The sequence below is a fragment of the Epinephelus fuscoguttatus genome, linkage group LG19, assembly GCF_011397635.1.
Source record: "Epinephelus fuscoguttatus linkage group LG19, E.fuscoguttatus.final_Chr_v1".
Taxonomy (NCBI): domain Eukaryota; kingdom Metazoa; phylum Chordata; class Actinopteri; order Perciformes; family Serranidae; genus Epinephelus; species Epinephelus fuscoguttatus.
This window is the reverse complement of record NC_064770.1, coordinates 23,282,887-23,309,470: the sequence shown is the minus strand read 5'-3', so window position 1 is coordinate 23,309,470 and position 26,584 is coordinate 23,282,887. Positions and strand designations below refer to the sequence as shown.

General features: G+C 43.2%; 2 protein-coding genes across 2 annotated transcripts in view; one reads left to right on the top strand and one right to left on the bottom strand.

The window, feature by feature from the left end:
* The window catches only part of vasnb (vasorin b), a 28,036-nt gene extending 12,270 nt beyond the window's left edge, over positions 1 to 15,766 (top strand). The window contains exon 3 of the mRNA XM_049560580.1: positions 12,155 to 15,766. Within this exon, the coding sequence (XP_049416537.1) occupies positions 12,162 to 14,237 (2,076 nt within the window). The 5' untranslated portion in view covers positions 12,155 to 12,161 and the 3' untranslated portion in view covers positions 14,238 to 15,766. The remainder of the gene's footprint in view (positions 1 to 12,154) is intronic.
* Positions 1 to 26,584, bottom strand: part of coro7 (coronin 7) — a 156,270-nt gene that overhangs the window by 56,014 nt on the left and 73,672 nt on the right. The window lies entirely within an intron of this gene.

Genomic DNA, 26,584 nt, shown 5'->3' with positions numbered 1-26,584 from the left:
CTACTGTGTGAATAATAATAATATAATATATATATATAATAATATAACAAAAAGTTACTTTCATAAAAGTTACAACAGCTTTATTGGCTGTCTCCAATGGCAAAATAGTTTACATTAAACATGTAAATTATACATAATCTGTTGTTTAAGAGCGAAAACTTGTTAAAGCAGTGATACAGTCCTTTCTGATTTAAAGAGGGAGCACCATGTGGAATAAATGGACACAATAGGCCTGGAGTGGAGTTTGTGTTTGTGTATTTCTCGGTATGATTGTGTATGTTTTTAATAGAACAGTCTCAGATGATACATCATAAGCAGATCATGCTGCTGAAATGTGGAAATAAGAAGTTCATATTGTATTGATTTTGTTGGTTTTCTATGAAATACAGGATGAATTGCTCTTTGCAGTTTCCTGGATTGTTGCGTTCATTAGATTTAAACAGGCCGTTGTGTGTAGTGACAGCCTAAAGGGGGAGAAGGAGGTTACAGAGGGCTCACTTTTTTACTCCTCCACTTCTGTCACTACCTTCCTCCCCTTTCGTCTCTCTCACCTTGTTTGTACTTCCTATGAGGAATCTTCTGGTGCACACCTGCTGCAGGCAAATTGTGGAGCTGAGGGTCAATATTGATGTCTTAATAGACTCCTGCTGACAGATGTCTTTACACTCGCTAGGATGGTTGGCCTCACCTGTTTAATAAGTGGAGTATGCGGGCGAATGTGATAATCAAACTAGGGATTAAAAGATTGATGCTGGCTCACAGCATCCTGTCACTTATCTGTGAAATTTTATGAAAACATCACGAGAGGCATTCAGTGTCAGGCTGACTGAAAATGATAATTTAATTCAGTCTAATAGAGAGAATAAAGGAAACAACTGTTCCCCAGCAGTGGAAGAGAACAAGTGGATGACACAATTAAGACACAATTAATTAAATCAGATGTGCGTCTGAGAAGCCACTTTGAGAACCACAAAAAAAGATTGTGCTGTGGAAGAAATCATAAAATAAACAAGTCAACGGTCTTCAGGAGGTAAAGGCAGGGCACTCGAGGCCATGGAGGAGAGGCATGTCAGCGTTGGGGGCGGGGGAGCTGTGCTGCCTGACTGCTGGTTTGCCAGCTTCCCCAACGCTGGCAAAGCCCCAACACAGGCAGCAGTTTCACAATAAATTCCTTTGTGACATCCTAATCAGCAGCAGTGATCTCCATTTCACGTTTTCACATTTATCTTGTATGTGTGCCACATGTCTGAGGTATTTTTATTTTTTTTCATTAGGAGGAAAAGGCCCGCAGGCCAGCCTGACAAGAAAAATCACAAACGGTAACTCTAAGGCAAGGAGGGGGGTGTGTGAGGTTGGGGGCCTGAAAAACAGGTAGCACTGCACAATGTCTGCTTTTTAAAGAAGGTTGTGGTAAAGGAACAAGTGAGCACTTGTGCCGGGTTTACTGTAGGTATACAACATTGTTTACTTAACGTCAGTGTGACTCAAGCCATGACAACATGGGATAGCAACACATAATTTCCAACTCATCAAATACTGACACTTGGTATGTGGCACCATACAACGAAATATATTTTTGGATGCTGTGTATTTTTAGCTTGTTACGTGGATTGTGTCCCTTCAAAATACAGTTTCTGCTCTTCATATACATAGTCTTTTCAAAATAAACTAAGAACATAGGTAAAAAAAAATGTTCTTAGGTTTACTTCTTGGGTTTTGGCAACAAAAGCATGTGGTTCAGTTTAGCAAAAGCAACATGTTTGGCTTAAGATATGTGAGGTTGTTACTAGCCATAGCATGCTACGTATACTAGGACACTATGCTGATATTAAAATAACTTGATTGTCTTTTGGTTTCATGCGGACACAAACAGCAGTCACCAGAGTGAAAGTCTTGAGTTTGTTTGACCGATACACCACCCCTCACGCCTGTCCTATGCAGAACTTCTTGCTCTTTATACTACAGTAGTTGCCTATAGCATAAAAAGCTGCCTGGTGTGTCTCATGCCACTGCTAAGGGTGCCTCTGTATGGTGGCGTCTGACGCTAAGGGCCCCTGACCAGGCATCACTATTTGATGAGTTGTCATTCAAAATTGTGAACAACAACCAATAAATCACTCACTTCTCAATCAATCTGTCAGTAAATCACTGGCGTCCTTCCACTACATGACACGGCAATCAGCATTTACATTTTTATTGCCTTAAATGTCAACTTAATCTCACACAAAGAGGAGGAGCTCTGTAAGATACAAATGCCAACTTGTTTTTTTCAGTCTTTCTTGAGATGTAGCTGAATGAGTTTTACATCCTGACCTTCAAATACCTGCACATAGTCCGATTGAAAAGCTGCCCTGTGCAGACGAGCTGTGCGTTTGTATTTGTCCTCTCAAGTTCCACAAGTATCTACGCTGAACTGCATTTTAACAAGGTAAATAAGCCGGTGTTTACCTTTTAGCACGAGCACAGCTGCCTTGAGTTTCTGTTTACCATCTATTACTTTAGCTTCGAGCTCTCACAGAGTCCTCATGAACACTTTGACAGTTACATAGTTGCCACGAGGCCCTGCAGGGCTGTTCATCAGATTCCAGTCATACTCTAGCTAGCTACATGAACAAACCTGACAGAAAGGAAAGAGATGAGCAGAGCAGCAAGGGGAGGATGGGGGTGACAAGGTGAGGCGGGGGATTTTAGAAATATTTGTGCAATGTGTCAAACAAAGAGTGGCACATGTCCAACACACTGCTGCACAGGGTGTTTGTGTTCACGTCTAAGGACAGGGCTTTGACAGTAATCAGTCTGTCGATTGAGTCGAGACCTTTTAAACCCTCTGAAAGCCAAAAGAAGATGAGTAACTACAGTGTGTTCAAAGAGTTAAGTAGAAAGACGATCCAGACGCACAGACAGAAGAGGAGACGGATAATGCGCGAGTGTTTTCTCAGCATGTGCGTGTGACACTGTTTGTCTAACAAGGATATTCAGCTTGCCAGTCAGCCGGTCTGACAGTCAGTCAATGTGCCTGCCTGCCGCCTGACTCATACACACCCTTTGATTTAGTTGAGCTTCAATTTGAACTTTTACACGGTACTGTTGTAACAAAAGACAAAGGTGAAACCAGCGTCAACATCCAGTGTGGTCCATCCCCTTGAGCTTTTATACAAAGACAATAGGAATGATAGTTTCAGCATGTTTTCCAAAGATGTCGTAACAAAGAGATAAAGACTCCCACCTTCTGTTAAGTGTACTCATCACTGATATAAAAGCTCTGAGAAATAAATATTCTGTATGTTTAGCTGTATGAGTGTCAGAATCATCAGTTAGATAAAGATCAGGTGGCCAGGTGACAAACTAGCATGTTGGAGGTGGAATGAATGTCAGTGGCAGAGAGTTGGAGTGTGCGCATCACTCCGGGCTTGTGGCTGACTGATAAAACTGGTCCATCCAGACACCTCTTACCACAAGCACACACACAGCACAAACATTGCCTTGTCCTCGTTCCAAGCCCGGTTCTCTCAGGTGTTTCCAAGACTGTCAAAAGGAGTCTTTCTGAGACATCCCTCGCTTTGGGTGCCCCCATCAGAAGGACAAAGCTCTGGACAACACTGCCCCCGGGGTCAATGAGCCAGACAGTACAATGAAGTTTTGATTCTGGGGGGAGGCGTGAACAGCAGTGCACAGGATGTGAAGGCACAAGCCAAGACCTGGAGAGAGTCCAGCTTTGTGACAGTAGGATGTCATATTTACTGTTTCCTGGCGATGTAGTCCTTTTGGACTCATCAGACTGTGACTACCGCTGTGGTGTGTTTGCTGAGGTCTCTGAGAGAAAAATGCTGCATTCAGAGATAAGGCAGAGTAAGTAAGGCAGAGAGGTGTTTGTTTGTGTTTCTGTGCCACTCGGCTGCGACTGATTTGAGCCAGGTCAAAGATAGACTCAGCAGAGTTGAGAGGGTCAAAGTGTTGAGGTTACCTACAGGCTGAGCGGCATGACGGAGGCACGAGAGTGGCTAAAGTTGTGCGTGGTAACACCCCAGAGAAATTAAAAAACAGATGAAAGCCATGTTGTCAGTGCTGCACTGAAATCCTTTGTGTCTGTGTAATGTGAGAGTCCTGTGGCAAAGATCTCAGACAGATGCGATGTGACTGTGACCTCAATCGCTATCTGTTCAGAGAGGTCACAGGGTGGGGTGTGGTGATAAAAGACGTGTCAGCGTTGAGACATCGCACACTGGGCAAAACAAGAGGACACTGTGTGTAAACTGGGAGATGGAAGAAGAGAGTCAACCAGTGCATCCTGTGTCTTCCCTCGTGTGTGCCTTTATAAAAACAAGATCAAATCTAGCATCTACAGCACCATCCTTCATATCCTTCAGCAATGAAACAAAAGGAAATGGTCCACATTTCCTTTTGGAACTCGTACTGCCTGACCTCTTTGCTCGAAAGCTCAGGGGAGGCAGAGCTAGACTGCAGGCTCGCTGTTGCAGAGTCCCAGTTCTGGTCGAGTTTGGCTGCCCGGCCTGCTTCCGTTCCCCTCTCGCCTGCTCTGCTCCGAAGCACGAGCGTGCAGCCCGCTAAGGCTGGAGCCCTGGCGCAGGTCGCATCATTTACTCAGACACACTCCGGAGGTTTTGGGTTTCATGTTGCCCTGGAGGAGCAGAGAAAGCACCTGTTGTGGAGACGAGGGACCAGCGAGCTTCAGGTGTACGACGTGTGTGTAACCAGAGCTGGGTGTGTGCCCGTGTCAAACAAGGCCTGTTATCTGTGTTGTCTGGGCCACAGCTACAACAGAGGACACAGAATACTGAGCAGCGGTGGAAACATTAATCCGAGCATGACCTCTAACCTCAAGGAGTCGCTTTCTGCTTCATTGGCTCACAGGCTGAGGACTGTTTGACTTTCAGGTTTCTTTTTTATGCGCTTGTGTTAATATCTTTCAATCAAATGCAGTTCTTTAGCACAAACGGAAATGCAAAACTGACTTGGATGAGAAAAGTGAGCACACAGTTGCCCCGTATCCACCGTTTTTGAGAGTTTTCGTATTTCACTGCCCTCCCATTCACCCCTGGACTGTATATTATGTGCTCTTTCATGTCCTCCAGCTGCAGGCTCTAATGGTAAGGCTTTACACTGTCCTTATAAGCAGGGCCTGGTCGAAGGCATAAATCCTCAGATGAAAAGAACCGCCTTTCACACCAATAATAAGCTGTTTTGCGACTCATTTAGAGAATGAATGGATCTAAAAGCGTAGAACGAGAGGAGGGAAACTAAAGTCTGTAACGAGGGAGGCAGCCCTACAGGAGCCCGCCTGTTGGTTAAGTTGCTGTTGGTGTTAATTAAAGCAACAATTCTGTGACATCAATCAGCTCTGGCAGAGCTGATACAGAATGGATGTGGCTATTACGGGGTCTTTTCTCGTGGTCAAGCTGAAATCATTTGGAAAGCTTTGTTTGTGTAGCACACTGTAAGACTACTACAGCTTTTAATTCCCGTTCCTGCCACTACAAAGCATAGCGATGATACTGTGGCTTCAAGACGAGAATTGCCAGTGACAGACATGAAACTATCATCCTTTCATTCCACATGCGCTCATCCCCTCTGTCTGTTTGTATTCTGACCTTGATGCAAGAGTACAGTTAGTAGAGCATATTTCGGAATATATATTGTCTCTCTATTTTAGAAAGGCTGCTACGGGCGTTACATAAATTACGCAGCTGAGCCTTCAGACACCTAATCTGTTGTTTGTCTTTCACAACTTTGAGCATCTTGGATATATCTGAGATCTAAAATAGACAGATGCAAAATTACTAACCCTTGCACAAGGATGATGCTGACACGTTTCCGTCTCCAAACACGCCTTTCTATCCCGTCCATACATATTCTGTTTGCTGATCCTACATGGTTTGTTTAACAAGTACAACACCAACAAAGCACTACGACCAAGATGCATCAGCACATACTGTACCTTAAACAAACACTTCACAGAATTACATGCGTACCAACAGACGTACATTAACATAGCTGACATATTCAAACTCGTAGTTGTGTTACATGTTTCTGCACAAACATGCCCTTGCTCCCCTGCGCTACATCTTTAAGCTGAAGTGCGGACCTTTTGTCTCCCTCTTCTTGCACTGAACATTATTACACAAACACTGACGCCGCATGCTTGTGACATACACCTGCAGGTATGCTCACTGCAACTCATCCGCCCCCAGGAGTGCTATCTCCAAATCATTTTTTGACTTTAATCCTTCCTCTGAATCAGAAAACTTTTCTTTGAGTGCATCTTGGGACTCTCCTGCCGCCTTTAGCTCTGGCTGGTTGACATAAAGCACATCGTTTCCAGTGCACCAGACCCCACAACTCCAGGATACTGCGAAATACAGAGAGCTTACCCTGGCGGCAACAGGCTTAATCAGCATTGCGTGAACTTGTTTGGCAAGGGCTTGAATCTAAGGACATTCATTTACATGGAAAAGTCCCACTCCAGCTTAAAAGTAAACCTTTTCATCCTTGGATATGTTAGACAACTCTTGTTTCCCCATCTCAATTCTCTCTTGACCCCTTTGTCATGTTGATAGATAATCCCACTGCATTGTGGATAACTGAGTCCAGCTGTGGCATGGACGTTGCTGACAGTATGAACGGATGGGAGTATGGGTGTGTGTGTGTTTGAAGGAGCTGTCCTTTGTCGTCTTATAGGGTCAGAGTGAAAATAGAGAGGAGACATGGGGGGAAAGGGGGGATCAGAGGGCTCACATCAGCCTTCATCACCAGCTTTTCTCTGGGTGCCTCAGTGCTACTGTAGTAAATCTACACAGGGAGTTGCTATAGTATATTTAAGTAATTCACCACAGTGAGCTGAGCACCCAAACTTACAACACTGTAGATCATACTCTAATGCACATACCATAAGTATTGTTCCTTCAATAGATTAAGTCCCAGGAGAGAAGGGGCCTCTATAATGGGAGTATGCACTCTGTAGTGTGCAGTCTTATCTTCTTACTGTGACTTGGCGTGGTGCCCCCCTGTAGTCTGTAGCCCAGCCTGCTGAATTATGCAAGTGCACAGTGACCTGCAGCTCCCCCACACTCGTACACACACCGCAATTTTCCTCCCCCTCTTGTACCCTTCATTGCCCCTCAGTGTTGGCCTTCAGCTCTGAAGATAAGGGCTCTTGACGCTTGGCCTGCCGGGATTTAATTGCTGAAACCCACTTCACCCTCCCCAAGCCAGGCCTTATCCACCTCTCCACCCGGGTGCCCCTGCTGACAGAAACCTGCTTTTGTCTCTGCTGTTCCCCTGCTTTAGTTTTCTTTTCCTACTCATCTTGAAAAGAGAGGAAAAAGTGGGATAAGAAGTGAGCCGAGGGAGAGGGGGAAATGCTTTTCTTCCTTTTGCCCCTTTTTATTGCCTCTTTAATTTTTCTTTTCAAGGGGGGCTAACCGTGGATTTCACTTAGTGTTGTGTTAAGACGTTCCCATGCACTGTTTCTTCCCCACGACTGATTCCACATACTCATCAGCCAACACGTTTTATTCTAATACAACCCACAAACCTAGACTCATGTATAAAGAAAACACAGATGCAAGAACAGTGGTTATAAAACAGATCTGGTCACAAAGATGCTTAAACTTCCAGTCATATAAGCAGCACCATCATTCACCCGATCCGTTGTCTGTTTAGAAACCCAGAAAGACTCCCTGTTACTCTCTAAATGCCAAGCCAGTGAGACAGACAACCTCACTTTTTCAACCTCAGCTGCTGCCTGTCTCAGGAATGTCTCAACAAGCGCGCAGGGGAGAGAAAAGGAAATTACAACTCAAGAGAGAAGGAGGAAAGCAAGAAGGAAAGGGGGGGGGGGGGGGGGCATTCCTCCTTTGCGCAGGATGACAAGCCTGTCTTTCTACTATCTCTCTCTCTGGGCCATCCACCTGCACTCTCTTCAAAACACTTCAGTTAAAGCCACACAGCTAGGAATCACTCAGCGCGGCGGCGTACTGTGGATCCATAGTATAGTGACGCCACTATTGTGCCTCTTCTTACCCACTGATAAGACCTGCACAAATCACTCATATCCAGGAAAAAAGGAAAACAGGAGAATCTAACCCAGCGAGCTATGGTTTATCTGTGATCTGACAGTATTCTCTGACTGAACCCCTCCCCATCCAGATCCACCACAGTTTCTCCTCCACTGGGTTATCAGATGTGCCTGGCCCAGTTTGGAATGAGGCACACTCAAATAAACATACTGCCCCGGGGAGCTATGCTAGAATCACCACGTTGAGTTTCTAAGAAAAATATTCTCAGTTTTATCTCCTCTCATGGCCTCCTTGATGTTGTTGTATGTTCTGGCACCATCTCTGGCTCTGGTATAATGTACCAAAGTCGAGTTTCTCTTTCTCCGGAAGGAATGAGACACACATGATACTTCTCTCAGACAAACAGTAAAGTGCATGCAGTGTTTTTGCTCTTAAACTGAGATGCAGTACCCCACACACAGTGATGATAAGAAAACTCGAGACCATCTGCATACGCTCCAGCTGTTGCTCGGTTCTTCCTGACTCCTTCATCTCCTGTTTATCCTCCCAAATCCTTTTGTTTTCCCTCGTTCAGTACACACTCGCAGCACGGCAGCCACACTTTCTTTCCTCATCATCATTTCTGAACTCCTCATTTCTGCCTTTTTCTCTCTGACCATTTTTATTTATGGCCACCCTTCCTCCCAGCCACTGAGGCACGACCCAGAAATCCTTTACAGCTCTGCACATGTAATTATTCACCTGTTAAAGTAAATTCCCCCGAGTGCTGTGTGTATATTATGGGATAACTGCAACCCTTCACCTCTGCTGCCCATTCAGCTGTAGCCGACAGCAAGCTGTTGCCATCAGATGTTATCGTTACCTTCTGGACAAGATTTTCCATGAACAACCGCAACACTAAGCTTGTGTCCAGCTTTTCTGCATGGCTGCCAAAGTTTAGGTAGTTTTTCTGTGCTGTTAGCAGGTGCTGACTCTGAAAACTAGTTAACTGCTTTGTTCAATCAAGCCTTGAGGTTTGAGCAGGGTCATGTTATTGGTGTCTGGCTGCACTGAATAACTTTTCTGCCCTGGCTGAAAGAGCTATCCGAATAATAAGAGTAACGCGTTGGCAGTGGGGTTCAGGCGAATGCCATGATTGCTTTTAGTCTATACACTGGAGAGGGAAAAATAAGACATCAAGGAATCTTTCCAAGGAGGTTGAAATTTCAAGGAGGAGCGGAAAGAAAAGTATGCTGAAAGAGAAGGAAAATAAATGCCATAGCTGTGGCGTGATGAGATGATACCCTTCCTCCTTCTCTCTAAAGCACCCCCTTCCCGCCCCCCCAAAGCCCTTGATCTCTTCTCCAAGTTCTGACATTCGAGGCAGTGATTTTTTTTGGAAAGAAAATGTTTCATTAAAAAGAGAGAGTGAAAGGAAAGAGCAGTAAACGAATTTTAAAAAGGAAAAATTATTTAAGTTGGCAGCAGCTCTGAAGCTACTGTAACATACACTAGGATTGAGTTAAACTGTGGCATTGACACCAATTAAAGTGAATGAAACAAAAGTACAGCATTTCTTAAACTAATTAGAAAAATACGATTAGCTCATAAAGACAATCAGACAGAAGGAGATCAAAAAAACATGTGCATTTATTTCCCAAAATGTACGATCGCTGACTACAACACACTCATATTCTGGCATAAGCAAGAAGAGATCTTGAGAAAGTGCTTCTGCAGCCTGGTTTAGTGTTTGTATATCTATTAGACAAATATAATAATGCTGTAATTTCAGAAGAAAAGAACATAGTTCCAGGACAGGAAAGGAAATTAAGAAAATAAAATGTCCAAAGCAATTTCTTTGACATTTCTGATGTAATGAGCCACAACCCTAGGTAAGCAGTGTGAGAACAGAATGTTCTCAGTCTGTGTGCTCCTTCTGTGTAAAACTGTAAGTCACACATACTTGGCTTCTCGTGCAGGTATTTGTGCAGTGAAGACATCAACAACTGTGCCATTTAAGGCCTGAAAGTAAGCTCCCTCAAGCATTCAAGTAGACCAACATACAGTGCTTGTGGGTGTGTTATCCAGGAAGCAAGGTTTGGAGATATATAACTCATTTCCCTTGCCTATGATCAATAATCATGATATTAACAAGGGATGTCAGTTTTGCTAATTTTTAGGAAAAACAGCAAAATGACATGAAGTACAAGGGGCTTTTCTTTTTAATAGGGAAATCCACTGACTCGGGGAGCTTTAGCGCAGCATTTCAACGCGCTATCCATTTAGAGAAGGTGAAAATAATGTTTTGTGGTGTAAATGTCTTGAGCAGATAAAGATTACAAAACAATTTCACAACCTCTTAATTGATAGTGCTAACGTTAGCCCCCACCAGACTCAAACATCGCTCAGTGAAGTGAACTGAAAAGTAAAAAATTTAACCTTATGACCTGCGTAAAGACATGCGTCAAAAATATTCCCAGCGGTTAACCAATTAACAATTAACCGTTGACATTTCTAATATTAACTTAAGTAACTGCAGGACAAATGGGGAATATTGAGTGCATTTAAGAACAGCGTGCCTCTGGTTAAAGATTACAGGCAAAGAAGTGCTTTCTATTGACTCCCTAAAGAGTTTAAAAAAAAGATAAAACACAAAGCTATCTAAAGAAGAGCAATGGTTAACAGATAAAGATGTTGCCTCTTCCCCCCCAAGGCCGTCTCACTCGATAGCAGAGGATGATAAACTTCTACACAGACTCGTGTCAGCAGCTAGTTTCTGACTTATCTCCCCTCATTCCTCTCTCCTCTCCATCATTTCTTCCCTCCTTTTCAGCCCTTTCAAACACTGTTGACGCTCTACCGGGGTATTTGTTTTATAAGGCTTGGACACAGGTGAAATGGGCTTAAGTCACAGTAACATATTGTCCTGATGATCTAGAGTACTCTTTTCAGTCTCTGTGTATTTCATCCAGTATTAGAGACACTTGTCTGGCAAGCAATACTGGCCGTCAGTCTCTGTAATGACAACATAGAAAGCGTGTGTTATTTATATTACGTCTATGGTCAGGGAAGCAGCTCCGGGCTATCAGTGAAGCTCCTCTCCAAGTTTAGAACGCCACAAAGTAAATCAGCCACAGATGCGTGGCCACGTGCAGCATGGTAGATGCACAGCCCAACAAAGTTGACACGGTATGGTTATATGAAACTGGAGAAACCAGAGCAGTGTTTATGACGAATCATCGAGTGAAGCTTTTCACTGTATCAGTGGCTCCGGAAAGACAGAAAAACATTCAGAGCCACTGTGTTTTTTCACTTTGATACATCATCTCAGAAACAAAACAAGTTGGATTTGTTCATTGCCGCTGTGTGTCTGTGTTTCATAGGCTATGAAGTCTGTCATAAACATAGGGGGAACGGTTAACTGTGACCCCACGACAACCACAGTGCGTGCACTACAGTAAATAGCGGTGGGTGGGCAGCTCACGAATATAAACCCTTTTATTTATAAACACTAATGCACACATTATCATATATGCATGCATGACTGTGCCATGTGTTCGTGCACACACACATGCACACATAGTCATCTGGATCATTAAAGAGGGAAACAATGGTTTTGGCATCCTACAATACTATCTATTACACAGATCATTGCAGGAAGAATGTGGCACTCCTTTTGCCAGAAGAGCGTGGCAGGACGCCACTGTGTTAACTTTTCTCGAGAATAGCAGAAAGGTCCCTCTGAAGCCTGAGGTCACAACTACAGCCCTATTGTTTGAGGGACTTTGTGACAAAAGACTGCCTTTGATCACTGGCTATGCAAAGTTAAACCTTTGATAGTAATCTCACTCTTTGAAAGACATTAAAGAACCACACAGTGAATCAACAGCTGACACAGGCTTGTTTGGAAACTAGACAATGCAGGGAGAAAATATGCTTTGTGAAAGAAATTTAACATCATGCTGCATCTGTCTCACATTTCTTAGTGCAACAGCTAAACTCAAACAAGGTCCGCACATGTGACAGAAGCCAGAAATATTATGTGTGCTGATGTTGTATCGTGTTTTGTTAGCATCTATTGTCTGTTTCTTTGGATAATCATGCAGGTTATTAACACTTTGTTTGTTTCCTTGTTTTAGGCTGAGCATGGAGAGGGAAAAAGTCTGCACCATGAAGGTCTTTCTCACTCCGCTGATGCCCTTTCTGCTCTTCCTCATCCTTCCTGATGGCACCTTGTCCGGCGCGTGCCCAGACGACTGCACCTGTTCCACTCCAGAATCCATCTTATGTTTTCTGAGACGGTCCTCTACCATCCCACAGGGAGTGCCCCCAGCTACAAAAAGTCTCTACCTCTTTGCCAACGGCATTGAGGGCTTGACAGCTGAGGACTTTGATGGTCTGGAGAACCTGGAGATGCTGGACCTCAGTCAGAACAAACTGACTGAACTTGCTGATAGGGTGTTTGAACCTTTGACCTCTTTGAGAAATCTGGACTTGTCATCTAATCAGATTACCCACATTTCAGAGGAATGCTTTCAGGGTATGGCACTGCTTGAGCGCCTTTATTTGTATAGTAATCTTATTGAGACTATCCACCCTGCGGCCTTTAATGGCTTGGATCACCTGCTGGAGCTCAAACTCCAGGGCAACCAACTGACATCCCTGCCTGCTCTCTCAATGCCCCAACTGCTGCTGCTGGACCTTCGCTTTAATGTCCTACCCACCTTGGGTCCATCAGACCTCCAGACCCCAAACCTGGAGTCACTCAAATTGGGTGGTGTGGGGCTCACCACCCTGGATAAGGAGCTCATAGGTAGTCTAAAGAATCTCCACGAACTGGATATCTCAGGAAACCAACTCGAGACCTTCCCTGCTGCGCTGCAGGAGACACATGGGCTGATTCATCTCAGCCTGGCTGGGAACCCGATGGGTCCTCTTAAGGTTCAGGACTTGCAGAACCTTGGAGAGCTGCAAGAGTTGGACATTAGCAGCCTCAGTTTGCAGGGCCTCCCTGAGGAGTTCTCCCAACTCTTACCCCACCTCAGAAAGCTCACAGTAGCAGAGAACCCTTTCAACTGTCTCTGTAACTTAGCGTGGTTCCCAAGATGGCTGAGAGCCCAGAGCATCACCCTGGAAAGGACAGAGGAGACCCGCTGCCATTTTCCACCTGTAAATGGTGGAAAGGTGTTGGAAAGACTGGAGTACAGGGATTTTGGCTGTCCTACTACGACTACAGTCACTACTAGTACTGTTAAAACAACTACTACCCTGCCTGTTCCTGCTACCACCTTCGCAAGTACGACTACAGCTGTCCCAGTCCCCAGGGCCAGTGACAACCCCGCAGAAAAAGATGATTACTTTCCCCTGCCCCCTGTCCCTGCATCGCCCAGTAGCAGCAGCATGGATTCAGATGAGGAGCAGCATTTCTGTCCCCCTCACACCTGTCTGAATGGAGGTACTTGTCATTTGGACCAGCATGGTCAGGTAGACTGCACCTGTCCACATGGCACCTCAGGCATGTACTGTGAAAACCATCACCCGCCTTCACCACCTGAAGCTGATATCCCCATGATAACTGTCCCTGTCGACGCACCAGACATCAGCTCACATGAAGCAACCGCAACCTCAATTCTGCTGGACCTCCACCGCTACATTGAAATGCGGCCCTTCATCCGTGGAATCCGCCTGACCTACCGCAATCTGTCTGGGCCGGACCGCAGGCCAATTCAACTCAGCCTGCCAGCATCCTTCCCAGAGTACAGACTCAGAGGCCTGAAGCCCAACTCCACCTACTCTGTGTGTGCCAGTCCACTAGGTGCCCCCATTGGCATAGACAGCGTCTGCACTGAGGCCCACACGGCTCCTGAAACTGTCAGGGGCCATGATGCACAGTTTGACGACCAGAGGCTGACCACTATGCTGGCGCCTGCAATTGGCATCTTGCTACTGCTTCTCCTGATAGCAATAGCAGTGGGAGTGGTATGCTATCTCCGCAGAAAGAGGGCCAAGGGCCACCTGGACCTGGACTGTGAGCCCTCCCAGCTAGAGCTGGATGGAGTGAAGGCTGGTTTGGACAATGGGGCACTGCCTCAAAAACAGCCCCAACTTATGATCCCTGAACCTGCTGTTCAGAATGGCAATCTGGAATACGAGGTGTTGCTACTACAGGATCACTGTACGTCGAATAACAATATGACTTCACACAAGCCTTCCTACTTTTGACCCCTGGCTTTGACTACCCAGACCTAAAGGAGGATTTTAATTCTTCAGCTCTGTTTTCCCCACTGGAGAAACAGAGAGAGCAGCACATGCTGTTGTGAAAATGGAGGACACAGTATCAGTCAGCCAACCAGCAGAGGAGAAACTGGACATATATTTAACTCGATGCCCTCCAGTTGTCTAAGTAGACATTAAACAAGTTCAAAAGTGTTTGTTTGGACTTTAAAACGTGCCTCTTCTCCATTTACATGCTGCATCTTGCTTCAGTAATACTTCTTCCCTCACACGGCTGGACTGGCAACCTCTCAGCCCCCATGCTATGATGCTGGGAGTGATGATGTGTTGTGCTTGGCTGAAACCTAGGGCAAAGGGACATAGTGACCTCAGGCCCTCCTTTATCTGTTCATACAGGAGAGCGCACTGAAATGAGGTTGCGCTGACCTTTTTCCACCACAACAGCCCAACTAAACACTATCAGCAATTGTTTTTGCTGCATGTTGTAACTCTTCAGTACTACCCCAAAGGGATCAGTGCTTGCTGTGAATGACCTTTAAGACACCAAATGAAGTTGTGCGAAGAAAATAGCTGATGCTTGTATCGCTTTATTTGGCTCTAAAACACTTGTGATTATTTTGTTTTGTACGTATGTTTTTTTATACCTGTGTCTTTATGTTAATTTTTTTTCATTGTGCAACATTGTGACTGTTAACAGCCCTCCACACCCTCCACCCCCACCTCTTGTGACTAACAGACAAAACAGCAGATTAAAATCTTTGAAGATTAAAACTCGTTTGGTACCAGCGAAGTCAATCAAAGGGCTTTGCCCTCAGAATGTCAGACAGTCTAAGTAGATGTGAGTCTGGACAGACTCAAGACTAAATCCCTCTTCTCGATTCTGAAGCCCTCAGCCTGTTTTGCCATCACAAAGGGAGAAGGCAAGCAGGATTACAAAATGTACAGAGGGAAGCAGTTGACCGAACCCCTTCTGTTTCAGTGCTGTACTGAGTTTCAGAGCTTGCCTTAATTACAGTAAGCACTCACATGACTATACCACAGCAAAAGAGAACTTCAGAGACATTATTTATTATTTATATCGCCTGCAAGGGAAACTTTGTTTTATCCTTCAACCACAATTCACGTACAGCATACTACTTGGTCTGGCCCACAACAAGCAAAAGCAAATAGTGGTTGTGTATTGTGTTTCCTTTGAGTAAAAATAGCCTGCTCGGTGAAATGTTGTGCACAATTTCTCCTTGGCAAACAGGGTCCCAGTTTTGAGCACTTGCACCTAACCAGACTATGGAAAGGCCAGATACACAAGAGAAGCAGAGTTCATGGTGTTTATATTGTTGTGCAGAGGACTTGCAAAGTGGGAAATTTACAGGAAGGTTATGATGCAGACACAGAGAGCTGAGATCCAATTCTGTATAAGGGGCAAAGAAGGACTCAAAGTAACCTTTTGTGTGTGTGTGTGTGTGTGTGTGTGTGTGTGTGTGTGTGTGTGTGTGTGTGTGTGTGTGTGTGTGTGTGTGGATCTTTCAACTTAAGTGCAAGTACGTGTTCTGTCTTGTGCAAAGACCTGCAGACATCAAGTCACTATCAGTTACCCCCTTTATCTGCCCGCATGGCTAGGACTACATTAGGCCCCAAACAACTCTACCTGTATGCAAAACACACCAAAGACACATCTGTGAATGTCTGTAAAGTTACCGACTTTAAGTATTCCTAGTGCACAATTAACAGTGCCCAGCTGACAAGATTCCTCGAGAACCCACACAAACAATCAAGCAATGCAACTGGAATATTTGTCTGTAACAAAGAATACATTGAAGATGACCAAAAGTATTTTCGATGTGATTGTTAATTTTTCCCTGTTTATTTTGGGAAGCTCTTTGTTGTCATTTGTTGTTGTTGTTTTTTTATTCTGTGAACATATTTGTACAAATGGAAAAAGTGATATTATCATTAAATGAATATCCAAAAACAGAACAAACCGAATTGTCGTTTTTTGAAGTTTCCACCTTTTGTTTGTAAGAGGAGGATTAGATTGACAAGCAACAGGGGGATTATGTTTGTCGTTGACTTCCTTTCCTTTTAAAGCCATCACTCAACAGAACGAGGGGAGAGATCACAGGTGGGGGAGTCCAGGAAAGAGAAAGAGAAGGGAACAAAGTGCATGTATAATTATGCTGGACAGTATAATCACCCACCCATTAGTAGTTTTGTGTGTGTGTATGTGTGTGTGTGTACGTGGGCTTGTGTATTTGTGGACAGACATCCATGTTAAAATGCCCAACTTTACAGCAGTAATAAACATGTTTATAGCCTGGTACAAAAATCAGTTTTGGTCTATAGCTAATTTCCCCCTTTTTAACATCTGTACAGGGGTGAATTTTTATATAACTCACCCGTTTAGTTTATTAACACTTAAAGTTGCATAATTAAAGGAATGGCAATTCTAAGTGGCAGGGTGTCACCACAGGTTCTCAGTCAGTCCCTTGCTCCACCCTTTCATCTAAGTATGGTCACTTTTGGCTCCAAAACAACCAAGATGGCAATAGCCAAAATGTCAAACTCGAGGCGTTAAAAACGGCAGTGCACAAACCAATTGATGACATCACAGTAGCTACATCCATTATTTCATACAGTCTATGATCCTCTTGAATGGCTGAAAAGTGTAATAACACAGTCTACAGCCATGTTATCGGCACTGAGAGGCTGTGCTTTGAGCTAAATGCTAACCTCAGCATGCTAACATGCTCACAATGGCAATGCTAACGCTAACAAGCTGTTGTTAAGGTGGTATAATTTTTATAAACCTTTTTACTGTTAATAAACAGTGACATTTTTTGGTGGGCGGGGATTAGCTGGAGGCAAAACAATCCTCCACAGACATTAGCCAGCGCTAGCTAGATGATACAAGTGGTGTGTTCTGTTTTGCTATCGAAGCTAATGTTAGCTTATGTGCTAAAAAGTTAGCATTAAGGAGAAATCCAAAATCCCTCTTAATTTCTGATTAGGTGGACTTAATATAACGTTAATTATGTCGAGTGGTGGTGGGTCGTGTCATCATTGTGACGTCAGCCCTAAAAGGGTCTAGACTAGCGCTGTCAATCTTCCCCCAAAATGAGATTCGAATTTTTAATGTTTTTTATGTTAAAAATTTGAATAATATTCGAATTTTTCCTTGGTATAGGCTATAGCCTAGGCCTACCACCGCATTTTTATATTTTTTGTGTTATAATGACGTTATTTTAATATATTGCATCACATGCAAAAGTGAGCGTCTCCGGAGACGTGTTGCTCCTCCTCACTTCAAGTTGCTGTCATTAACTTTTAATCTGCAAAGGCGGCAGTGCCGCAACATTGTAGGAATTTATGAAAGCCCTTGTGAACATTTCAATAGTTAAACATGAAAACAATATTTATTTGCAATTACTCTATTGAACAACCCCGAAGCATGAGCAAACGGGCTGTGTCACTTTGGATCAAAGAGATGCGCCCTGTCACTGTCAGCGCAGGGCTGACCGGGCACCCTCCACTGAGAAGAGAGAGAGGAGAGGAAATGGATTGTAGGTCTGTTTGTAAACGGGGCTTCTCTGACAGTCATGTATTTCCCCAAAAAACATCTCTTAATGCATGGTAGAGCGCCGTTTTTTTTGTTTTGTTTTGTTTTTCAAAATCGCCTTGATATCCAGCAAATCGCCTGGCAACCCTCCAATCGCCAATATACATTTGATAGCTGATCGTCCCAGGCCTATATGCTTATTTTTACAATAATTCAAATTGTTTTCAAATAGCGAAGTTCGTTCTGACAGCCCTAGTATAATCAGCAATAAACACAATAAACTACAGCTAAGGCTGACAGGAATGTAATTATTTCTTCACTTATTTGGTCATAAACCAAAGTATTAGGTAAACTGGCATGCACAAGAGGAAACCTCAGGGGATTATCAAAGTGATTAAAATTTTTCCTGAGGGGGCTTGAATTTGTTTTAAAATTTCATGGCAAGCCATTATCAAATGTCATCAACATCATTAGGATTTAGCATCTTGCAACCATGAATGTCAATCCAAAAATACAGTATTAAGCTCATGGTAGTGCAGGAGGAAATGTAAGGGGAGCCTTAAAGCTAGTGGGATTCATCCTCTGGTAACCATGAATGCCTGTACAAAATTCCATGGCAATCCATTTGACACTTCTTGAAATATTTAAGTCTGAACCAAGGGAGTAGACCAACCGCCCAACTGATAGACCCACACTGTCATCCCTAGAGCCGTGCCGCAAGTATGGGTAAAGATCATTAAATCATCCAGGCACTTTAAATGATTTCTGAGGTCATGTTATTTACAACAACATGCATAAAAGTTCCATTACAGTATTCAATTCTCTTTGCTACATTCAACAGTGCACCACCACCCCAATTTTTTTTTTTACAAGACCGTTAAATGTGTGCTTTCAATGGACGAGAGGTTTTGGAATTCTTCCTCACCAGCAGTGAGCTGGAGGCAAAATGGAAATAAAGATTATGATTGAAAACACTCAGGTTAAGACTGTAAGTGGATTTAACCATTGTGAATGACTCATCGGTCTAAGCCTAATGAGTGAGCATTGTTTGCAAGCCCACACAATAAACAGGCTGACCACCCATGTGTTTTATAGGTAGGATGCCGGTAGGGGATTGATGCAGCATGCACGCACACATGCCCACACCTACAAACAAATGCACGCATGTACTGGCCCAATAGCTGGGAGCTGTTGTGCAAGGTCCCATGCTAACAACACAAACACATAAAACAGCTCCACTCCTGTCATGGAGGCCCTATTATACCAATTTGCTCAGACAGAGCAAACTTCCTAGTGGAATAACAGGAGAAACAATGCACCCCCTGGAGGTCAATAAGCTTTTACTTCTGTGTTCTTCCTCCACTGTAAACCTCCATGTGTCTTGAATTTTTGAATAATATACATCAGTTTTTAAGTTGCTGTCAGCCTCTCATTTGCCAAATAAAAAAGTAAGATGGAGTACAATGGCTGAAGCTTAAATGCAAGCATATGTGTGCATACTGTGAGGACTCCAGGTAAAAGGACAGAAGGGATACAAAGATGTTGTCAGATAAGAATAATACCTGGATGCATGTTTCTGTCTTTCTCTCCAGACAGGCATCTGCAAATATTCATGTATGTGAATAAGAAAAGGACATGGAGAACAGTGTGTGTGTGTGTGTGTGTGTGTGTGTGTGTGTGTGTGTGTTTCTCTCCTTTCCTTCCATAAAACAGTCCCTCTTTTCTTCCCCTGGCTTTAAGAGAAACCTGGTCCCTGGATGGGGTCCAACTTTGACGCTTACACTCTGCCTGCACTGCTCAATAGCCCCTATTGTAGTTTCAAGGGACCTTTTTCACCATCATCAACCCCCCCAAAAAAATTCCTCATGGAATTTACTTCTGAGTAAATATTCTTTTAACTCCCCTGCTTCTCTTTCTCTCTCACTCTCTCGTTTTTGTTTCTAAATTTGTTTCCATATTCAGGGCTGCGAGGAGGCAGCCAAGGACAATGTGTTAAAGCACCGGGTCATGTGGCTGCAAGTCGCATTCGTATTTCCTCTGCACATTTCAATCTTTTGCTCAAATGACTTTTTCTGTCTCTCTCTGCCTCCTTGTTTTCCATCTTCCAAATAGCCCTACGGCCCACACAACACAGCTGACCTCGCGGTAACCTCAAACCATCCCTCCAACCTCAGCCAAGAGTATTTACAGGCAGCAGTTGGGGGGCATGAAATTAACTCGACGAAAATCATGAGATGAAGCACTGAGCTGGTCATAAACTACAAACAGACGGCACACAAATAACTAAATGACATCGTCCAAAGCTGATTCACGCAGCAGAAAAAGCTGACTGCTTTATTAATTCTATGGTAGCTTATTAGATATAAAACAAATGGCATTGTGATTTCCAGTGCAGATATTGCTACATGCTAATTAACGCGGAGGCTGTTTTAAAATTGTCTCTCCTCTCAGCAGAATATAGAGAAGGAAAAGAAGAGCTGAGCGGAGAAAACACACCACCACTTTGTTTTTGGAACCTGGTTCTCTGGCTCCAGTTTTTGGCCCCGCGCTTGTTTCCCTACAGTACTCGCTCCAACTCTCCTGCCCCACATCCCACCTTCCCTCCCTCTAAATCTTTCTGCAGTTTATACTGTCCAGCTGCAGAGAAACCTGCTCACAACATCTGAAAACCTGATCCTATAGGCTCTACTTTCTTTTCATCTTGCTGTCTCACCTGTCTGTGGCTGTGAATGTTTCGATTATGTCAGTAACTACAATAAATGCTTTGGAATTGTGCTTCAGAAGTGATTTTAAAATCCTTTTATTGGTTTATAAAGCTCTTAATGGTCTTAGTCCTACCTATTTATCAGATTTGCTTTAATCGTATGAACCCTCTAGAACCCTCTGGTCTTCTGGTAGTGGCCTTTTAATCATCCCCAGAGTGAGAACACAAACCCACGGCGAGGCATCACTTCATAACTATGGTCCATGCCTGTGGAGCAGCAGCAGCCTGCCTGAAGCCCTGAGGGCCGCAGAGAGTGTTGATGTTTTTAAAAGCGAACTCAAGACCTACCTTTTTAGCCTGGATTTTAATTGAACTTTGTCTTTTTTAAATTTTGTATTTATTACTGATTATTTATTGTGTATTTATCTATTTATTTATCTTTATTAATCTGTTTTTCTAGCTGGTATATTCTTCTATATTGTTACTTTTTTATTTAACTCATTTATTTACTTATTTATCACTGAAATGTCAAAAAATAGTGGAGAAAAAAAAATACCTATCACAACTTCCAAGGGCCCAAAGTTATCACTTTACATGTCTGGCTGTTGTTGTCTTGTTCATCCAAAAGTCAAAAACTCAAAAGATATTCAGTTCACTATGACATATGACAAAGTAAAGCACCAGATCCTCACAAATAAGGAGCTAGAGCCAGAGAATGTTAGGCACTGTTTTCATTATTCATTATTATTTTCTTGAAAAATCACTGAAATAATCAATCCACTTCAAAAAAAAGTTGTGGATTACTTTTCTATAGATCAATTAATCAACTAATCAATTCAGTTCTAATGATTGCCTTCTTGGGTAGAGGAGAAATGTTCATTTAAAAAATAAATAAATAAATAAAAAAATAAATCGAAATTTTCTTGATGTCACATATTTGCCAAGTCTGGTCCAGTTTTCTCTAAATGCTAATCATTTGGAAGATTAGAAATCCCAAACCTTCTGCAGCTAAGGGATCTAAATCAGTAACCTCATATATGCATGTGTACAATGTTGCACATAATAAAACCGTATTTTAAGAAAAAATCAGATGTAGAAGAGGACAGTGCAGTGCAAGAGCCTCTGATGAAAAATTACTTCTGTTTGTGTGACCTCTTTATTCAGTTTTTACTGAAATGTAAATTATATTCAACGTTTCCAACTCCTCCTCCGACTTCTTCCATTGTGACAATTTAGAATTACATCGGTTACTTTTTGTCATATGCTTATGCAGTAGTTCCCAACTGGTGGGTCGTGTTCCAAAAATGGGTTGCAGGTCCATTCTGAATGGACCGCAAGTACTCACGAACATGTCAACTTTGTAAAAAACACACTTTTTCTGAAGTACAGTGAATTTCTAGCATAGAGCCCATATTCTGAAGTGCTGTTTCCTCTTGTAGAGTGAAGCAGGATTTATATCTGTGTATCAGCTCTATGCAGAGTATGAGCATGAGTATGAGTGTAAGCATTTATACTTGTGTGGTGGTGTGTCTGTGTCACTCTGCAGTTACACCTCCAAAACACTAGTCAGCAGCGGGGTTTCTGTGAAGTGCTGTAAAGTTTAGTTGATTCAAAACACACATTAAACATGGCTTAATAGAGACCATTTCAAACACAAGTACACAAATTGGCTTCACTATAAGTCACAGCATTCACAGACAAAGCGCTGAACACATTTTCCCCACAAATACAACATGCTAATGTTTTTAGCACAAGCCTATGGCATTTTACATTGTATAAATTAGGCTAGGCAGAGATTTCCTCTACTCAGATAAAGCCAGGATAAATCACACATGAGACTTTTTTGTCTTGTGGGGCCTTATTGTCTTCACAATTCATTATTTCTTATCTGTGAAATTAAGTAAATAAAAGCTTAATTTCCACTGAGGGAAACGGTTTTCAGCTTTCAACAACACCCAGACCCAGGAGGTCTGCATCGCTGTGACGTGTAGTTACATTTCTGGGGAGGTGCACGTCAGGCTATGGCGCAGGGTACAGCGTGGACTCTATGTTGACACAGAGCCTACACTGTAGCTACAGCTTCAATTTGACGCAGAAGTGTAAATCCCACTTAAGTGACTACTTGACAGAGACAGCAGTCTAATGTATTACACTGTGTGGACCTTGAACCAATGACTATGGAGAAATCTGGACCACGTGGCTGGACTAGTTGGGAACCACTGGCTTAATTTATCAACAGGTCTTTGGTAGATAAGTCATCTGGGTCAAAGTTAACTGAAGGGACAGTTCACCCCAGAACAAGTCTCTCGTTCATGAATAAAAGTACAGTTCCTTCTGCATGGTGGTATGGTTGGTGGGTGTAGTTCAGTAGAAAGAAAATAGTTCCCACATGAAACTGCTCACAGCATGGTCTGTGGATTATCTTGAGTAACCAGGTCATTATTTCTGGAACAAGACATTGCTGTTGAGTTTTTCAAATATATATTTTTGGCAAGTTGAGCACCACAAGCCGAATGCCATCTAGTTTCATTATATTAGAGAGAAGGCAGACACCTCTACGACATCGCCACCACTCAGCAACTCACACCAAACCAAATTTTCAATTGTGGGTTGAGCTGTCCCTTTAAGATGTAGAAGTAGGACCCTAAAGCAAAATAAGATTCAGTGCCACAGAACGGCTCAGGCTGGTTGAGTTTATAGGAGCAGAAAGAAAGTCGAGCTTCACAAGCACGAGGTGTTGAAAGAGGCAAAATATAAACATAAATGAGGAAAGCAGAAACTGAGTGTGACGAGCCAGCTAATGCTGTAAGATAAGAAGGAGAGGATGGAAAGAATTAGACGAAATTAAAGAGGTGGAGCGATGATGAAATGTGAGGGGAGAGGGACACTGTTACCGGCTGAGTCCAAGCGGGGCCACGTTCACTGAAAAGCTTGTCTGTCTTTGGAAATGTACTGGCGAGGGGGAAGGTTGTGGAGGTGTTGATTTTGTGTGTGTCTGTGTGTGTGAGTCCAGTAGACAGCAGTGGAATTAAAGAGCACCTAAACAGAACAGTCTGTCACCGCTGGAAAGCAGCCCAAGTGCGCTTGTCATTTCAAAGGAATGGAGGGACAGTGGGTGGGGAAACTTTTTTTCAGAAAAGCACAAGCAAATGAGTAATACGTTATTAATGAAGACAAGAGGAGGTTTTAGTGGGTAGAGGGGAGGTTGTCGAGGGTGAGAGAGGTGCAGGAGGGGGTAAAGTACTGGCATTTATTGGTTCAAAACGGTTCCACAATCAAACATGCCAGAAGAGTCTGTCAAATCCAAATAAGCTCCCTAAGACTGGCAGATGAAGCTAATAGCTCAAGCGTAGAGCTATCGTTTAAACTAATCAGATCCAGCGATTCCAGAGTAAGCACATGTAAGAGGAGTTTAAAGCTCCCTCCAGTTTTACTGGCAGGAGGACACAGTTTCTTGGCTGTCCTTTTTCTGATTATAACCATCAGGAGGCAAATGTACAATTAATTGATGAGAGGAATTAAACTTCCAAATTAAATTAACTTGAGATCAACAATTAAGGCTCTGTGGGATGAGTGCGGAAAGGTCTGGATGTCAGCAGGTCCTAAACAAGGTTGCTTGCCTCCCATGGCCTTTGTACGAAAACAGCTGTGATGAGAAGTGATGACGGTCTGAGCAGCTGTTCACAGAGCTAGTAGTTAGAAACGCCAGAGGCGAGCAAGAGGCTCAATTTTAACACTCAGTGGTAAATTCCAGTGATTTTCACCAACAGTAACGGTTGCCACACGAGTGTCTGGCAAGCCTCAGGATTCAAACAATGCTTTCTTGTTTGTTGGGGCCCCAGAACCTAAACACTTCCAACCAAAACTGTCTCCAGACAAAAAAACAACAGGATCACAAGACAAGTGAAAGTAAATGGCGGCTGTCATAATTTCTGGGTTGCCTAGAAATCTGCTGGTTCCAGTATTGTTTGTTATTTCAGTGCAATCTTTATATAACAGGTGGTATGATGTTGTTATCACTAGAAAAACACCATTGTCACTGCCTATTTTTGTTGGAAAAACAAAAAACAAACAAACAAAAAAAAACAAGACTCCTCTTCTCTAGATGTTCCGCAGCTAGGTAGCAGCCAAGCTATGCCTGAGCAGCGTTGCTCACGCGGGCCGTGTGGCTCGGGTGTCAGCTGTCTTCAACAGTCTACTCGTTGAAAACGTAGTGAAGTGTACAGGCTAACATTACCTTTTTCAAAACACCTACTGGAGATCTCATCACCCCTGATTCCCGTTCAATTTAAGGATGATGGAGCTCATGTAAACATATGACAGATGCTCTGCAAATGCGAAAGTTTACCTGAGGTGAACCAAAAATACTGGGCGCAGCAGATGTCTCCATTTGTCTGTGAAGTGGTGCAGCAATAGTCAGTTTAGGTGTAAAGTAATTATTAGACCAAGCAGTGCTAACAAAACGTTAGCAAAGGCAAATATTTGCTCACAAAAAATATCTGTATACATATAGACAGGGCCTGAGAGAACATAAGACTTCCACACCTCCTCTTCACTCTGTTTTCAGGCTTCAGAAAATCTAGCCAGTGATGGGAGACTCTGACCAATCATGAGTTATTTCAGAGAGAGGGCATTCCTACAAATGCAGACATTGTCCGTCAGTGAAAGCCTGATTCAATGGGCCCTGCGGAAAAAGTTGCTATTCCAGCATTGGCAACAAATGCCTGCACTGCCAAACAACCCAAAAAAGGTAGAAGGACTTATCAAAAAGTGAAGAGTCTAAAAGAGACTCTAACAATAAATTAAATAAAACATGTCAATATCGGCGAAACATTTCAGAAACGGAGAGAATAGTTTAGCCTTCTGCTAACCAGAGCTAAAGGCTCACAGCTTCAGTTCACGTTTATGTAGCTAACGTTAGCTAGAACCTCGAATTACTTTATGTTCTCCACCTCAATCACCACTGCAAAAGAGAACCTCACTGGGAGGAAAGTGGGCAGCGACTCCAGAGACGGACCCCCAGGAAGCAGCTGTAGCCGCAGGAGAGGGATGTATTTTCAAATTCTGCCTTTTTTTTTTTTTTTTTTTTTTTTTTTGCCTGTTACAGATTTCTGCCTACCAAAGCTTTAAGTCTTAAACATGATTCAAAATTACAACTCCAAGGCATCTTTGTCTGATGACGGTGTGTTTGCACATTTATTGAGAGAAATGAAGGACCAAGCATCATTAACCTCCTGTGACTGGACACGGCGAAGCATTAAAACGATCATGGGGTTTATAATCTAATAAAGTCATTGTTAGTCTCATTCGTCACTGCAAGAGGTCACACGTGCATCCCTTATGTGCATCCACATGGGGGGCATCAGCAGGAGAGCATCTTGACACAGCGCGCTCGGCAGAGTCCCCAGTACCGATTAAAACAATATTACTCAGCATTTGATTTTATCTCGCCAGATCAGCAGAGCTTCTGCTGATCCAGCAGAGGACACATACAGCATACACACACACAAAGAACACACACAGAGACTTTCACTTCAAATAAGGTGAAACACAGAAGACTGTTTGTGATATGAGTTCAGGTCAGGTAAGCAGATGCTGAGTCTGGCACGCTATCTAGGCAATATTTCCTGTGCATTAATCTAACTGCAGCTGCTCGCAGCTGTTGTGGCTAAATATTGACAAGATATTGACAAAATGCCATAAAACCTGCAGCTGCAATTACAGCCTTTAAATCATGATCTAAATATTTTAATAGCAGCCATATGAGGCATCTGCAGCATGTACTTGAACTGATCTTGGATTGATTCTGGGAGTTATTTGATGTAAACAAAACCAAAATTACGACCCAAATCCCCCACCCCGGCAACTATATCGAGACATGCACTCAAACACTTCTTCTTTCAACAGAAGCCAAAAGATCTGGACATGGTAGCTGATTCAACTTGGAAAGCTTTATCTACTATTTCCTCTCTCTCCCTCCAGATTTTTTTTAATTCCTCCATTTTTCATTTTCCCAGATGCACAGCAACATTTAAGAGTCCAAACCTGCAGCACAAACAAAACAGCAGAAGCGTGACG